The sequence below is a fragment of the Oreochromis aureus genome, linkage group 20 (genome assembly GCF_013358895.1).
Source record: "Oreochromis aureus strain Israel breed Guangdong linkage group 20, ZZ_aureus, whole genome shotgun sequence".
In the NCBI taxonomy this organism is placed as follows: Eukaryota; Metazoa; Chordata; class Actinopteri; order Cichliformes; family Cichlidae; genus Oreochromis; species Oreochromis aureus.
This window is the reverse complement of record NC_052961.1, coordinates 10,800,403-10,816,562: the sequence shown is the minus strand read 5'-3', so window position 1 is coordinate 10,816,562 and position 16,160 is coordinate 10,800,403. Positions and strand designations below refer to the sequence as shown.

General features: G+C 39.8%; 1 protein-coding gene across 1 annotated transcript in view; it reads left to right on the top strand.

The window, feature by feature from the left end:
* Window positions 1-16,160, top strand: part of sypb (synaptophysin b) — a 17,963-nt gene extending 1,803 nt beyond the window's left edge. Inside the window, exons 3-7 of the mRNA XM_031738896.2 lie at window positions 8,215-8,339; window positions 8,864-9,062; window positions 9,169-9,360; window positions 9,457-9,769; window positions 14,032-16,160. Of these exons, the coding sequence (XP_031594756.1) occupies window positions 8,215-8,339; window positions 8,864-9,062; window positions 9,169-9,360; window positions 9,457-9,738 (798 nt within the window). The 3' untranslated portion in view covers window positions 9,739-9,769; window positions 14,032-16,160. The remainder of the gene's footprint in view (window positions 1-8,214; window positions 8,340-8,863; window positions 9,063-9,168; window positions 9,361-9,456; window positions 9,770-14,031) is intronic.

The window sequence follows — 16,160 nt, the reverse complement described above, 5'->3', positions numbered from 1 at the left end:
GCCATAATTCAGTGAATTGTTTGGCAATATACTGATTAGGAGTGGAAGACGGCAACAAAACCAAGGCCTACATGGAGGTCTGACATTTTTTTTTTTATGTTTTCTCATGAAACATGAAATTATCCTAAGGCCTCTTAATTACCGAATTGCACATGAATAGGTACGACTCCAGATTGAAACTGTGGAGTCTCATGTTTCTTTATGGTTATGGTAATACTTGCCCCAGCAGCCCTGAGTGGGAGATACCAGCAGGCTGTATTACATCACTCTGTAGTAACACTGTGTCAATTTACTGAGGAATATAATGACAGTTTGTTAAATCCATCTCAGAGGATGTGACCTCATGCTAGTACAATTAAGTACCCATTTTTTATGTGCAGCCTGTTCCAACCAAGCTACTCATTCATTAATTCATCAATGCAGGATGAAAACCCGAGGATTGCAAGGATTTGCCTTTATTTGTTTATGCTGGTGGAATATGGGACACCTCACACACTGTGTTGTACTCACAAATAGCTGGACATCTTTTTAGATTTTCTTTGTAGTTCCATCAGGTGCTCAGCCCTTTAAGTCAGCTTTTAGGCAAAAAATGTTACACAGCATCATGGCAACAGTTTCCCTCTTAACTGGAAATGTTTTTAGCTCACACAGTCACAGACATTCTCTCGTTATGTGTTGTTTTTCACAGTGTTTGTCCTCCATCATCATCAGCAGCATAGTGAAGAGGCTGCAGGGTTGAGACTGCTGCAGCTACATTGCATTTTTTGCTTTCTTTCTGTTTTCCTTTGTGTCCACAGCTGGGGGGCATTTCAGTGATGGAAACAGAGGCACTACTTATGGTTATGCTACAAACCGACCATGGCCGCATCTGGTTTGCTGTCATAATCGTAGCAGACTGCGATCTCGAAAGTTACTAAAATATTCTCTGCAATAATAATTGGATTAAAATGTTAGTAATGTAATAATAATAATACAATAATTATTATAGTCAATTAAAAAACCATAATGCTTTTCCTTTGACATATATTAAGGTAGCTAGAAGCAATAATTAAATCTTGGGTTGCTGATAGTCATAGCACCTATTCATCATTGGTTTTCTGAATATCCTGAACTGAAAACTTACCTCACTTGTATATTTGTTTCATTTAGGGTTTGTTTTGGTCAATTACTTGACCAATCAGTTAGCAGTGACTGCAGATGCCACTTTTATAGCTGAAATGACCATGTAGTGTCATTTATAGCCATTGTTATAATGTAGTAACCGGTGGTTTTTAATTATTTTCATTAAGTTGATGTATTTCTGTAGGTTGAGCTGTTTTCACCATCACTTAGGGCAGTAACTACCTGCCTTAAGGAGTAAATCTTGTCACAATTCACTGAATTATGTAGCAATATACTGATTAGGAGCGGAAGATTGCATTGCACACACTCTCTCACACACACACACAACTTTCCATTATCCTTACCACACCAATGGGCTAATTCCTGCAACAACAACAACAACAACAAAAGATGCAAAGGCAGCAAATCAATAAATTAGTGTTAGGGAACACTACAGCACCTCTCAAAATAGGGCTTAGCTCACAAATGACCCAAAGGTTATGTAGCTCTAATGTTTCAATTCCTCCTACATAACGAAATGTCAGAATGCATTTTTGGGAGGGTGCAGGGCGTGCCCCTCCTTGGATGGGTGCAGTAATCCCTGGCTGCTCCTCTGCTCCTCAGCCTGAGAGCACACCTAAAACAACCCAGATGAGAACGCGTGTGCCAGAGCAGTGCTGACAGAGTTCCACATTGTAATGGGCTCTGCAGATATGCTCGAGAATAGTCAGAGCAGTGAGTGTGCTACATGACTCTGAAGTCCTTCCCTGGAGCTGTGTGAGTGTGCCAGCACCTCATCACTGCCTCCCTGGGTCAGTGCGAGCCAACCACCAATCAGTAGCCCGCTCAGGAGGCCAAGGCCCATGAATCATCTGTCAGTGGACCTGCGTGCCTCAGCGTCAGGGCTAGAGGAGGAGCTCCTGGATCTACTCCTCTTTGTGGATTAATATGGGCATGCCTAACCAGTAACACCGTGTTTTTTAGGAGGGGGGATAGATGATCCACCCATGAGAAGTATTTTTCCAGATTCTAGTGGAGGTTTCGCTGGAAACAGAAATGAGGAGGGTGTATTTTTGTACAGCCGAATGAAACATTTTTTTGTGCTTTTATAGAGCACAGTTCATGCATCAATGAAACAGCAGCAGTTTACCAGCTGTGTACATATCAGTATTCCCATTTTTGAACTGGAGAAATGAGAGTAGTTAGAAATGGACAGTCCTGTATATGGGTTGAGGATTTGTGGTCATGCAGAAGCAAGTGAGCACTATTCTTGTTGCATGAGTGATATTAAAACAGCATACTGTATGTGTGACTAATGTGGATTTGCCCACCTCCCCACCCAACCTCACCCCATCCTCTCTCTCTCTCTCTCTCTCTCCCTGTCTCTGGGGAATAGTGCTGACACAGCCTAGATTTGATGGATGTTAGAAGACATTGAGTTCCAGAATGCAGCTGATGTAGAGCTGAACCTCAGGAACCGTTCTCAGCTGCTACACGAAGCCACTGCGATGTTGAATTTAATCTGTATTCAGATTTCTGCTCTGACTCATTCTCAGCAGGCTTATAAAGGCTGCTTGTGAGAACATGAAGTAACAGCCTTTTTCACTTTGGCATGGTCTCTAATGTGTAATAAAGGCTGTTGATTTTGTTGTAGCTCGGGGGGTTGCTGTTCAGACACTCTTTGTGGTTATTACTCCAGGGCCTCTGGTGGAGGCTTAGACAGCTTGTGTTTATTTTGCTTTTGGTGTGTATTTTTTTCTACATATATATGGGTCAGTTTATAGATTGTATACTAAATGGCCATAAATGGCAAGTTTTGAAACGTTAAAAATGCCTTTGCTTTCGTTAGAACTAGGATAGTCCCAAAACTACAACATCTACATGCTCTGTTATTTACAATTGCTACTTCTATCCATGTCTGGATCAATAATTTCGGAGATGGAGGCAAACTAAGTCAGACAGTGTGAAGAATTGTATATCTTCTGCTGACAACCATTCAGCATACCAGGAGGGGTAGAAACCAGCCTCTGCCTCCTCGCTGTGTGATGCTGCCAGTAGTGTTACCATGGCACCTAGCACTCAGTGTGCCACCATCTCTTTACTCAGTCTGGCTGTCCCGCTCCTTCCTCTCCACAACGCCTCCTTGTACTCATTTATCACCATAAAAGTGCAGTGCTTAATTGTCCAAAGGCGACTTCCATTTAGATTCTGTTTGCTGACCACAGCTTTTTATCCAAGCTCAAAAATGATCAGAGGAATGTTTAAAAAAAAGTTTACAGTCCTGGGAGACAAGAAACCGAGTATCCCCTGACTTTTCCTTCAGTGCTGGTACTTTGCTTTATGGCAAAAATTAATAGCATTCCCACACCTTTAGTGTTTGCTGTTTATTTAGAAAATACTAGAGTGTGATTTATATAAAACATGTTGGCATCCACTGGTTTGTGGACTACTGTTTTTAAGCTTGGGGTGTTGCATTTTTGGCTGCCACCATTTTGTGTGTTGGAAACAGGAGTTACCATATTTGCAGTTTTATTAGCTAACACTAGCTAGCTTGGTTTGCAGTCTGGATTCACATAGACTACATATATATATACAGTTAAGCCCATAATTATTCATACCCCTGGCAAATTTTGACTTAAAGTTACTTTTATTCAACTAGCAAGTTATTTTTTGACTGGAAATGACACAGGCGTCTCACAAAAGATAATAAGATGATGTACAAGACGCATCATTGTGGAAAAAATATTTCTCAGCTTTTATTTACATTTGAGCAGAAGGTATCATGTCCAGAATTATTCATACCCTTTACAAACTGTCACAGTCTCTGGGAAAATCCAAAGTTCCATACCATTCCAAATAGTCAAAGCTGTTCTAAAGCATCCTAATTACCCTGATTAATTGGAAATAGCTGTTTTGATCAACTCAACAGGTGAAAAACAGCAGCTCTCTGCAGGTGGTCTGTGGACAGTCATGGCTAAGACAAAGGAACTCAGTGAGGACCTGCAGCTGTGCATTCTGGCTGCTCACAAGTGAGGAATGGGCTACAAGGCCATATCCAAATGTTTTCAAGTTCCAGTGGCTACAGTGCAAAGTATTATTAAAAAATACAAGATGTTCCGCACTGTGGAAAATCTCAGAGGACGTTGTCGGAAGCCAAAAGTGAAACCTGTGCTGGCCAGGAGGATAGTGAGAGAGGTGAAAAAGAATCCAGGATCACCACCAAGGCCATTCTGGTGAATCTGGGCTCTGCTGGTGGCAATGTCTCAAGGCAGACAGTCCAACGGACACTGTTGGGTTCCACGGATGCAGACCAAGGAAAACGCCACTTCTCCAGGCACTTCTAAGGCATGCAAAAGCTCATTTGGCCTTTGCAAATGCTCATCTGGACAAAGAAGAAGGTTTCTGGTCTTCAGTGTTATGGTCAGATGAAACAAAAATTGAATTATTTGGTCACAATGATGTTGCCTTCATTTGGCATAAAAATGGAGAAGCCTTCAACCCAAAGAACACCATCCCCACTGTCAAACATGGTGGTGGGAACCTAATGCTTTGGGGGTGTTTTTAGCCAATGGACCAGGGAACCTAATCACAGTAAACAGCACCATGAAAAAGAGCAATACATGAAGATTCTCAACAACAACATCAGGCAGTCTGCAGAAAAACTTGGCCTTGGGAACCAGTGGACATTTTAGCACGACAATGACCCAAAACATACAGCAAACGTGGTGAAGAAATGGTTAGCAGACAACAACATTAACGTTTTGCAGTGGCCTAGCCAGAGTCCTGACTTGAATCAATTGAGAATCTGTGGAGGGAGCTAAAGATCAGGGTGATGGCAAGAAGACCCTCAACCTGAAAGATTTGGAGCTCATTGCTAAAGATGAATGGGCAAAAATGCCTGTGGAGACATGCAAAAAGCTGGTCTGCAATTATAGGAAGCGTTTGATTGCTGTAATAGCCAATAAAGGCTTTTTTATTGATTATTGAGAAGGGTATGAATAATTCTGGACATGATAGTTTTTGCTAAAATATAAATAAAACCTGAGAAATATTTTTTTTCCACAATGATGCCTCTTGTACATCGTCTTATTATCTTTGGGAGACACCTGTGTCATTTCTGCTCAAAAAGAACTTGCTTGTTGAACAAAAGTAACTTTAAGTCAAAATTCGGCAGGGGTATGAATAATTATGGGCTTAACTGTATATATTGATGGGGATGCAATCTGCATTATTTCTAATGGCCAGCAGGGGACGACTCCTGTCATTGTGGAAAGAAGACCAGTTATATGGAAGTGTTTAATGTGTGTCCATAAGGTACAAACAGCAGCTCCAGTTCAATAACTGGAATTAGCCGGGCTGAGGCAGACAAGTACAGGCCCAGGTATCTCAAAGCAGCCACATCCCTAACTTTAAACTTTAATAAAATCGTAATAGATGAGTAGTCATGTGACTAACCATGTGACATAGGCTGGAGAGTGAAGGATCACGTGAAAAAGGCCATAGTCATAGGCCTAGAGACAGTGATGATCTGGCAACCACAGAATGCAACAGAATAATGTGTAATCCCCAACCAGTTGCTGAGTGGTTTGGTCAACAGCAGTCTCTGTGAAATCGATTACTAAAGCCCAGCCACACAGTCAGTGACACGACTGTCAAAAATGTGTATTCCTCCACCTGTGTATGTATGTCTATGTAAGCATCATTACATACACAGGCGAACATAAGGCATCAACTAACACTTAACACTTTATGCTGACTGTATGGAAGCAGAGCATTTAAAAAGTGGTATTACCGATTGCTGATACTCCAAAAAGTATTTTTCAGGATCCACCTGGAAACATCTCATTGTGCTATCAATATCAAGTTGTTACCTAAATAAATATTAGCCTCTGCTCTCTTGCCAAGGAAGAAATAAAAAGCACCTAAGACTGTTATCATGAGTACTGTATGAGCACCTTGCTGACTTTAATAATCTGCTATGCTTCGTTGTTTTTTAAGGACTCTGTTAAAAAAAAAACTATGCATTCTTGCATATGTTAATATACTGTATTAATATTTAGCTACATCATCATGTTGCACCACATCAAAATCAGGCTCGTTACACATTTTATGTTTAAAGGTGTGTTTTCATTTGATCTGTAAGAACAACACACAGGCACCAAATGGTCTCCATACTGAGCTCACTCAAGAAATTTTAACCTCTAACTGTTTCAAAAATAATGAACAGTTAATAGTAACAGCATGGGTGGTACACATTTATAGCACAACACTGCAGGCTGTGTTAAGGATTGTGCTTACACTGCAGTTACTGCCCAGGCTGTAGATATTGATTAATTGCACAGTTACTTCAGCATTTGATTCTGTTATTCTGTTGGTTTGGGATTTAAACAAAGTATAACATTATAACAGCCCTTTTTAATCCGTGTTATTGATCTAAATGGTGATTTGCTCAGTGTTAAGGATAAATTGCTTGCCCATGAAGAACATAACACGGATGGACAGATTTTCTCACTTTTTAGGATGCATTTGGATCTCTCAAATATTCTGGGTTAGATCTGGTCAATTTCCAAAGCTCCAACTGGATTTCTGCACCAGAGCTACACTGCAGATGGCAAATGTTTTTTTTTTCTTTGCTTTAAATTTAAAAGAGAGAGAGAAAGAGAGACGACTGTGTTGCTTACGAGTGCTCTTATCTCTCCTTTCACACATAATGCCGCCTCTTTCACATCTACAGCCATTTGCATCGATTATTAAAACCTGTTAATAAGCCTTTGGGCTTTGGCAGAGGACACTTTAAACTTAAACACAGCCCTAAAGGAACAGAGAAGAACAAAATTAAAACAATAGGGCTCACTTTAGTCACTCACTCTGTGCAAATCCAACAAACGAGCTTCCGTACTCACATTAGCTGAAAGATTACTGTAATTAGTTTAGTGTGTTTATGCCTTTCGCACGTAGGTCATACTATAAGGCTAGAGGAAGTGATGTGAGCTGGTGTGTGTGCATATGCACTCACGTGTGGGGGTGTGCCAGTGTGCCAGTGTGTGTATGTATGCATGTGTTGTGACTGACTGTACAGTAGCTGGAAGCTGAGTATTTGGTAACAGATGGTGGAGCACCTCCGTCAGATTAATAGCTGGATTTTCTATCCAATCGGATCTGGTCTGCAGAGTAGGGAGGGTGTGGTAAAAATAGTCCGACTTGTCTAATCTGCTGTTTGTGTGTGTGTGAAGAGGGAGAGGCTGCAAGTTTATCTCCACTCATATTTGTCTGTGCTGTTTATGTGACTGCAGGTGGGAGGCGAAGAATAAGACTGAGCTGAGTGCACCTACAGTAATAATGAGGCACCCTGTAAATGAATGCACAATCACCGTTTGTACCAGAAAAACACGCACGCACACGCACGTGCACACACATGCCCACACATAAACAACAGTACAAAACCAATTTAAATGTACCGTGGGCAACATGTGCAGCCAGTGCTGTGTAACCTGCTGATAACACTGCATTTATTTGCACTCTGTGGGAATTTATTAGCATCGCGCTCTGATTGGTGGAACTTGATAAGTCTGCTTGAAACTGCGCAGGTAGGGAAGCATAGTCTGCAGCTTTCAGTGTAAATTATGCTATCACCTGGAGATCACCTGGAGTTGTTTTGGTGGGTACAACACCTAAAATAAACTGGATGCAGTCAAACCACCTTGGGGGAATGTTGGATACTGATAAATCAGTTTGTGCATTTTATTTATTTATTTATTGTTCCATGGTTGTCTAGAATGTGTCAAAGATCACATGGATGGGGTTTTAAATTCAGTACATTTTTTATTAGGGCATGCATGTATTTATTTTTATTCATTCATTGTAATCATGCAAACAAACAAATAAAAAACAAGAAAACTCGTCTGCTTCTCATATGTAACATAAAGAAGTCCACATTCTCAAAGAAACAAACATGGTTGTCCAACTTTGTCCTCTACTATGTATTTTATTCTTTGTGGGTGAAGCCAGAATTCAAACACTGAGGTTCATTAATGTTTGTTCATTTTTATTGTAACTCTTACCTTCTGGATAGAAATCAAGTAATTCGGCGTATTCCTGCTCCTTCTCCCACAGATCTTTGCAATCTTCGCTTTCTCGACATGTGGAAGTTACTCTGGCATGTTCAAGATGAGTGTGGAGTGCAGCAACCGCTCGGAAAGTGATCTAGGCATAGAAGTAGAGTTTGAATATCCATTCAGGTATGGATTATATCATCACATAACTGAACTTTTAACATTTCATTGAACTTACAGTTTAACAGCCTTCTACATTAGATTAAGTTTAACAGCATTCATAAATAAATAAATATGTCCTTGTTTGGGGCAATTTTTGTCACAAAAGACTTATTTTTATTTTAGAATTGGTTGTTGTTCTGTAGCAAAGAAGCTCAGAGAAGTTTACAATTTTAGAAGTTCTAGCTAACTGAACCAATTCTCCTTGTTGCAGTCATAAACTGTTCATAAAGAAAAGTATGCAGTTTCTGCTTCTGAAAAATAAACCTAATGTGGAAGTCCCTTAAATCTGCCTTCTGTGTAATGGCCAGCAGGAGAAGACTCCTCTGGTTGCATAGAAGTCTCTGAGAATTCCATTCGCCCAGTTTTGAATTAATTAAAATTCGACTACAGCATGTTTCAGATTTACAACTTTAGAATCATCTGCTGTATTTTTGCAGCTCTTACACCTTCTCATCTGTGTCTATCCCTGTTTTGTGTTCCTGTCTCAGGCTCCATCAGGTTTACTTTGATGCACCCACTTGTAAGGGAGGAGACAAGGAGCGTCTGTTCCTGGTCGGGGACTACTCCTCTTCAGCCGAGTTCTTCGTCACCATTGGTGTCTTTTCCTTCCTCTACTCTATGGCAGCGCTCGCTGTATACTGTTTCATCTTAGAGAAGTACCGTGAAAACAACAAAGGGCCCCAGATTGTGAGTTTGTTACCTCAAAGCACATAAAAAGTACATCTTGTCTTAAGTTTAATACTTCTCAATTAATGGTAGGAAAAAACAATAACCTTGTGTTGCTGATTTCCAGGATTTTGTTGTGACGGCGGTATTTGCCTTCATGTGGCTGGTATCTTCTTGTGCTTGGGCTAAAGGCCTCTCAGATGTGAAAACGGCCACTGATCCAGAGCGGGTCATCACTCTCATCCAAGCCTGTGAAGAACGAGAAAATAAGTGCCGTGAGATCCATGACCCCAAGGTCTCCGGCCTCAACACCTCTGTGGTAGGCTTAAAATGCTTCTGTTAGCGAAACTATGTAAAGAGATGATACTAGAATAACTATAAGAACAAACTTTTTTGTCTCTTTTTTCCTCCACAGGCTTTTGGTTTCATCAACCTTATCCTGTGGATTGGAAACCTCTGGTTTGTCTTCAAAGAGACCAGTTGGAAGGCCGCTTTTGCTGGAACGTATGTCCCATCACAGGAGAAGCAGCCCGCCCCAGATTCCTATGCCCAGGAAGGCTACGGACAGCAGGACCCCTATGCCGGCTCCCAGGGAGGTTACCAGCCCGATTACGGCCAGCAGGGAGGCTACAATGAGGATGGAGGTTATAACCAGGGCTATGACCAGCAGCCTACCTCTTACTCTAATCAGATGTGAGCCTGTCCTGAAACACTACAGCTGCAGAATGGTGAGTGCAAATATGAGTAGAAAATCTGTCCAGTTTTTCTACTCACGTTTTTTTTTCTACTCGTGTTGTTAGAATGACATAGATATCCGTTATTCAATGTGATATTATATTTTAAGCACAAATAAAGGGTTGAATGCACAAATGCTTACTATGGTCCACTTTTTGAGTGTTTTTTCACATTGCCTCTTGGCTAAAATGACAAGTACTATGAAAATGACATGGAGAAGTTTCCTGGAGCGCATTAGATTTCATCAGTAATGTTAAGATTTTCTGAAATCCAGCATGCAACTGCTTCAGAGAGCGACCTTAAACTTGTATTTTCTCTAATGCTTACAAAACAAAGTTATGAGAGAATGATCCTACTACTTCCTTCATCTACGACCTAAGAAAAACACACACATCCTGGTATATTTATGGTTTCCATCATTTCAAGTCTTACAACGCGATGTTTATTTTGTAAATGACTGTCATAGTTTGAGTAAAACAGATAGTAAATCAGGGTGTGCTTTAGGGTGTGGCTTACTGTGAGTGCCCAATGTAAAGCAAGATGGTGGCAGTCAAACTGCTTGAGACAAGATTTCAAAACAAGAATCTACAAATCTATGGGTGGCATCACAGTGAATAAATCCATAAATTCATCTTTTATAGATCACACTTATTTTTTGGGAAAACATAAAAGTGCTTAAAATAAAAAGTTATGCTGGCTTATTAATAACTAAAGTAATATCAAACAATTTAATTCAGTTCAATTTTATTTACACAGCACCAAATCACAACAACAGACCCTACAATAATACATACATACCTATGAGCAAATTCTTTGGCGACAGGAAGAAAAAACTCCCTTTTAACAGGAAGAAACCTCATGCAGAACCAGGCTCGGCCCACCCGGTCGCAGCTATCTGCCGCGACCGGGTGGGCCGAGAGAAGTAAGACAGGACAAAAGACATGCTGTGGAGGAGAGCCAGAGATTAATAACAAGTATGATTCAATGCAGAGAGGTGTATAAACATGTAGTGAGTGAGAAAAATGACTAAGGAAGAAATACTCCATGCATCATGGGAATCCCCCAGCAGCCTACACTTATTGCAGCATAACTAAGGGAGGATTCAGGGTCACCTGATCCAGCCCTAACTATATGCTTTAGCAAAAAGGAAAGTTTTAAGCTTAATCTTAAAAGTAGAGACAGTGTCCGTCTCCTGAATCCAAACTGGAAGCTGGTTCCATAGAGGAGGGGCCTGAAAGTTGAAGGCTCTGCCTCTCATTTTACTTTTAAATACTCTAGAAACAACAAGTAAGCCTGCAGTCTGAGAGGAAAGTGCTCTAATGGGGTGATATGGTACTAGAAGGTCATTAAGATAAGTTGGGGCCTGATTATTTAAGACCTTGTATGTGAGGAGCAGGATTAAATGTGATTTTGGATTTAAAAGGGAGCCAACAACCTGGCTGTACCTTCTTATTAACAACATCAATTTACAGTTTATATGTATCTATTTACAATGTATCCACTTGTAATAGCCTAATAACCTGAGAAAGGTGAAGTTTGAAGATGTCCTCTTTTTTTGTATTTTCATCATCTACTTGATATCTTATGCAGCAGGTGATAAAGAGAAAAATTTGAACTTTTATTGTTAATTAAATAGTTAGTTAGCTACAGCACAAACAGAAGTATTCTTACCCTCTCAACTCCATTTTGAAAGGAGAAAACAAAATGTTCTCACAGGCTTCAAAGAGATCAGTCCTGTTGTGACTCCAAGGTAAATCTGGAGGATGAAACTCAAGGCTTTATAATTAAGAGTTTGCCAGATTCAGTCGGTATCTTTCGACATTTACTGAAATAACATTATTGTTAATGTTCAGTAGTGAAGGTTGCAGGAGAAAGATCTAGTCATTCGATAAGGACCAACTGTGTACAAACATCTGACTTGCAAAGGAGCTTTTGAGCCAGCTACAGTACATTTACCAGCTCTCTTTGGCCTTTGAGTTCCACTACCCTCCAGAGGTCTTATAACTATGGTGAGAGAGCTTTTTGATGTAGCTCCAAGGCTGTAGACTACACTGACAGCTAAAAATGCACTCAGTATTGAAAGATGTGAAATGTCTGTCCAACAGAGCACTTAGAAACGTGGTTTAGAGTACTCAGAAGCCATTGTCTTGTATTCTTGGATTTATTCCTGCACTTTGCCTCATCTTCTTCAATGATTTGTTTTCCCTGTTTGGTCAAAAATGTTTTAAAGTCCCAAAAATGTACTCATCAATTCACTCAAACAATCGCAAAATAATTTGCTTAAATTTGAGCAGTTTTCATTCTTGATGCATCCGCTGATCTGAACTTCAGCAGGTAAACGAGAATGTCACTTTTGCTATTGACCAATCAAATTTCAGCAAAGACAGAAAGTCACTCCACAGTTAAAAAAGATGTAAACTCAATATATTTTTGACAGATTTTCAGGCTCTGCAAACCAAACACTAGACTTACTTTAAAAGAGCAAAGTATTGTTTCATATCAATCATACTGTATTTTTAATTAAGTCAATTTCCATCCATTTATTTTCTTAACCACTTCATAACATTAGAGGTAGAGTCCACAGGACATGTCACCACTTTAGCACAGAAAGTGAATTTCCTTTAACGATCCATTCATTTTCTTAACTACGTGTCAAATTGAGGGTCACCTCACATTCACACCTACAGCTAATTTAGAATTGGCAATTAACCTGACATGCCTATCTATGCATTCCTCGTGTATGTTAGGACGCCAGAGTACCCAGAGGTAACCCACACAAGCACAGGACAGGACACTACTCTGCCAGCTAATTTCTTTTAATTAACTATAATTCAGCTGAAAAAAAAATGAAATTAATAAATAAACAGATAAATGTCACAACCTTGCAGGGGATCGATTTAGACTTTTAGAGAGAGGTAAAGGAAAGCTGAGGGGTGAAAACAACAGCTAAAGCTACACTATATTGCCAAAGGTTTTCACTCGTCTGCCTTCACACACATATAAACTTGAGTGGCATCCCACTCTTAATCCATATGGTTTACTATGATGGTGGCCCAGCCTGTGCAGCTATAACAGCTACAATTGTTCTAGGAAAGCTTTCCACAAGGTTTAGGAGTGTGTTTATGGGAAGTTTTGATCATTTTTCCAGAAGTACATTTGTGACGTCAGACACTATGCCGGATGAGAAGGCCTGGCTCGCATTCTCTGCTCTAATTCATCCCAAAGGTGTTTCATGAGGCTGAGATTAGGACTCTGTGCAGGCCAGTCAAATTCTTTCACACCAAACCTGCTCATCCATGTCTTTATGGACCTTGCTTTGTGTACTTGTGCAGTCAGATAAGTAACATTCTCCTGGCAACCACCAAACCCAGACTCGTTCATTTGATTGCCACACAGAGAAGTGTGATAAGTCACCGCAGAGAACACGCCTCCACTGCTCTAGAGTCTAGTGGCAGCATTATTTACATGGCTACATCCAATGTTTTGCATTGCACTCGGTGATGTAAAGCTTGGATGCAGCTGCTCAGCCATGGAAACCGATTCCATGAAGCTCTCTACGCACTGTTCTGACGGTTACATGAAGTTTGGAAGTCTGTAGCTCTGCAGAAAGTTGGAAACCTCTGCACAATATGCGGAGGAGGAAATTGAGGAAATTTCATAACTGACACAGGTGGCATCCTATCATGGTACCACGCTGGAATTCACTGAGCTCCTGAGAGTGATCCATTCTTTCACAAATGTGAAGCAGTCTGTATGCCTAGGTGCTTGATTTAATATACTTGTGTCTGTGGAGGTGATTGGAACGCCTGAATTCAGTGATTTAAATGGGTGAGTGAATACTTTTGGCAATATATACCAGATGCTCTTCTTGACACAACCCCAAAGGGATTTGTGTCTCCTCCTGGGATTGAACTGGAAGGCTGCCACACAGCATCAATGCAAAATAGAAAGATGCAGTGAGTTCAGAAAGACGATCTTGGTTTATTTATTCATAGAAGCAAAAAACATGATTTAAATTTGAGTAATTGCCCAGCTCCTTATTGATTCATGTTAACTGTATGTTATGTAGCGAAATATACATTACATCATACTGTCATTTCTTGGTGTTACTGTGAATAAATAGTTTAATTGTAAGTGTTTAAAAGTCCCTGATTTGTTGAGTTAGTTGTATGTATGTGTAATTTATCCAATGATATGTTTGCTGTTTATTTAACATTTTCTTTCTCTCTCATCTTTGCTTGTCTCCTTTGCCCAGGGTGACCTTGTGATTTTGGAGTGTGGCTCTCCACCGACCACCACTTTCATTTCCACACTCCTCTGTTTGTCTGTTTGTGTATCTGTGAGTTGACAGGCGGAGGGAGGGAGGCCTGGAGGGGAGACACCGGTGGGGCTGGGGGAGGAGATCATCACTGTGGGTGGGGGTGGGAAGGAAAAAAAAGAGGGAAAATGGATCTTTGCTGTAACATGATGTTTATTCTCGTGATGTATTTACTGTAGGAGACAACAGAGGATTGTCTGTTTGGTTATACGAGAAAAACTTGAATACAAATACCAAAACATTCGTTGATGAACATTTATGAGAAATCTTGTAATGGAAAAGACATTTACGGAAAAAGAAAAAAAACATATTGTAGTAACATTTAACTTGGGAGAATGTATTTGTCTGTGCTGTGTAAATATCAACATACTGATATATATGATTATATGTACACAGTTGAATAATTGTGCACTCCATATTAGTTGTTATACAACAAATGTTGAGCACAGAGTTATTCAATTGCATTTACTTTGGTTCTGTTTAGGAGCTCACATAGTTTAGCCTTTGCCCTTAAGTTTCCATAAACTATTAATACCGACATCATCTTCTTATTTTCTCATCTCAGAATCTGGGTTTTTTTTTATGTTCACATTATGACTTTTTTTCTAATGTATTTCATCAGCATTATAGGCAAGATTTAAAAATTAGGGTTGATGTGATGGCAAATATTGAAAGCAAATACACACACATATATATATATATATATGAAATGAGCTAAGAAAGTGAGATGTAGTGAGATGTGAGCAGCAGTGGTAACAGTGGGTTGCTTCAACTTTATGTCCATTGAAATATATTTTTCCCATCAAATGTCACCGTCAAGAGAGGATGAATTCTTGTGACGCTCTGAATATTTTAAATCCTGACATCTAAAATAAAAAGTGCATAGGGAGAAGAAAATGGCGAATTGTGGCAGTGAGCAGCTGCCTTAGCAACGTGTGTGTGTTTATTCATTGGTTTTATGTAATGGCATCAAACTCATTTTGTCAATGAACCACATCCTGTTTTCAGTCACCTTTTATGTGTTCCTGAAAGTTGTAAGACAGAGTTATATAGTTTTTTAAATGGTGTTTCTATCACTCAGTAATCAGTGGCATACATACATTAACATTAACTGTAGAGAAATGAGAATAAAGTGTATAAAATTTTAAAGACCTCGCTTATGCCATGGAATAACCACGTAATATTATGAAGCATTTTAAACAACATGTCTTCATATATAATCCGTCTGCATCTTCAGTCGTTCTTAAGCTCTTCTCTTTCTGGTGGCGAACCAGTTTACTGCATGCATCCTGCTTCCTATATCTCAAAGGATCCTTAAACATATTCCAGAGGTTGAGGCTCACGGCTGCAGGAAAGCGTTAGGCTACACAATAAATGTCGTGGTACGTTTAATCCATCGTAGAGGTTACTGCACACGACACAAACTGAACAGCAGCTCTGCTATATTCTGCTCAAAGCACAAAGTAAGTGTTGCAATAATTATTTCTTTCCAGATATCAACACACTTTTCCGATTGCCAGTTCTCCGGCTGGACGTTCTAGATCGTCTTTGCCAAATGGTAGGAGGTGCGTCTCGATTGGTAGTTTTGCTTCCACCGGCTTCGTCACAATAAATTGTTCATCTTCAGTATACTGGTCCATTGTACAGCCTTGTATTCATACAGATGTTTTTTTGAAAAAAAGTGAACACAAATACATAAATAAATATATAAATTCAGGGTTCTTTGATTCAGGCAGTGTAGAAGCACCTTGCTTTATCTCCTCCTCTAGTCTCCCACCTCGGTTTTTTCTCTCTTTCTTTCTCTTTCACTGTAGCTCTTATAAATATGCTGAAATGAAATATACTCTGTTGTTAGTGGTGAATGATGTCTTGTGATACTCTCTAAGCCTTTGGATAGTGCTGTGTTTATTGTGTATGATGTATTCCTATTAGTATTTATGATAATGATAAGTCAGAGAAAAAACAAAATAACCGAGACGCTCCAGAATTCTGCTGTATTCTTATTATATGGGATCCATGTGAAACGAAATGAAATAAAATTGAAATTATTCTGTTGAAGGTTAAAA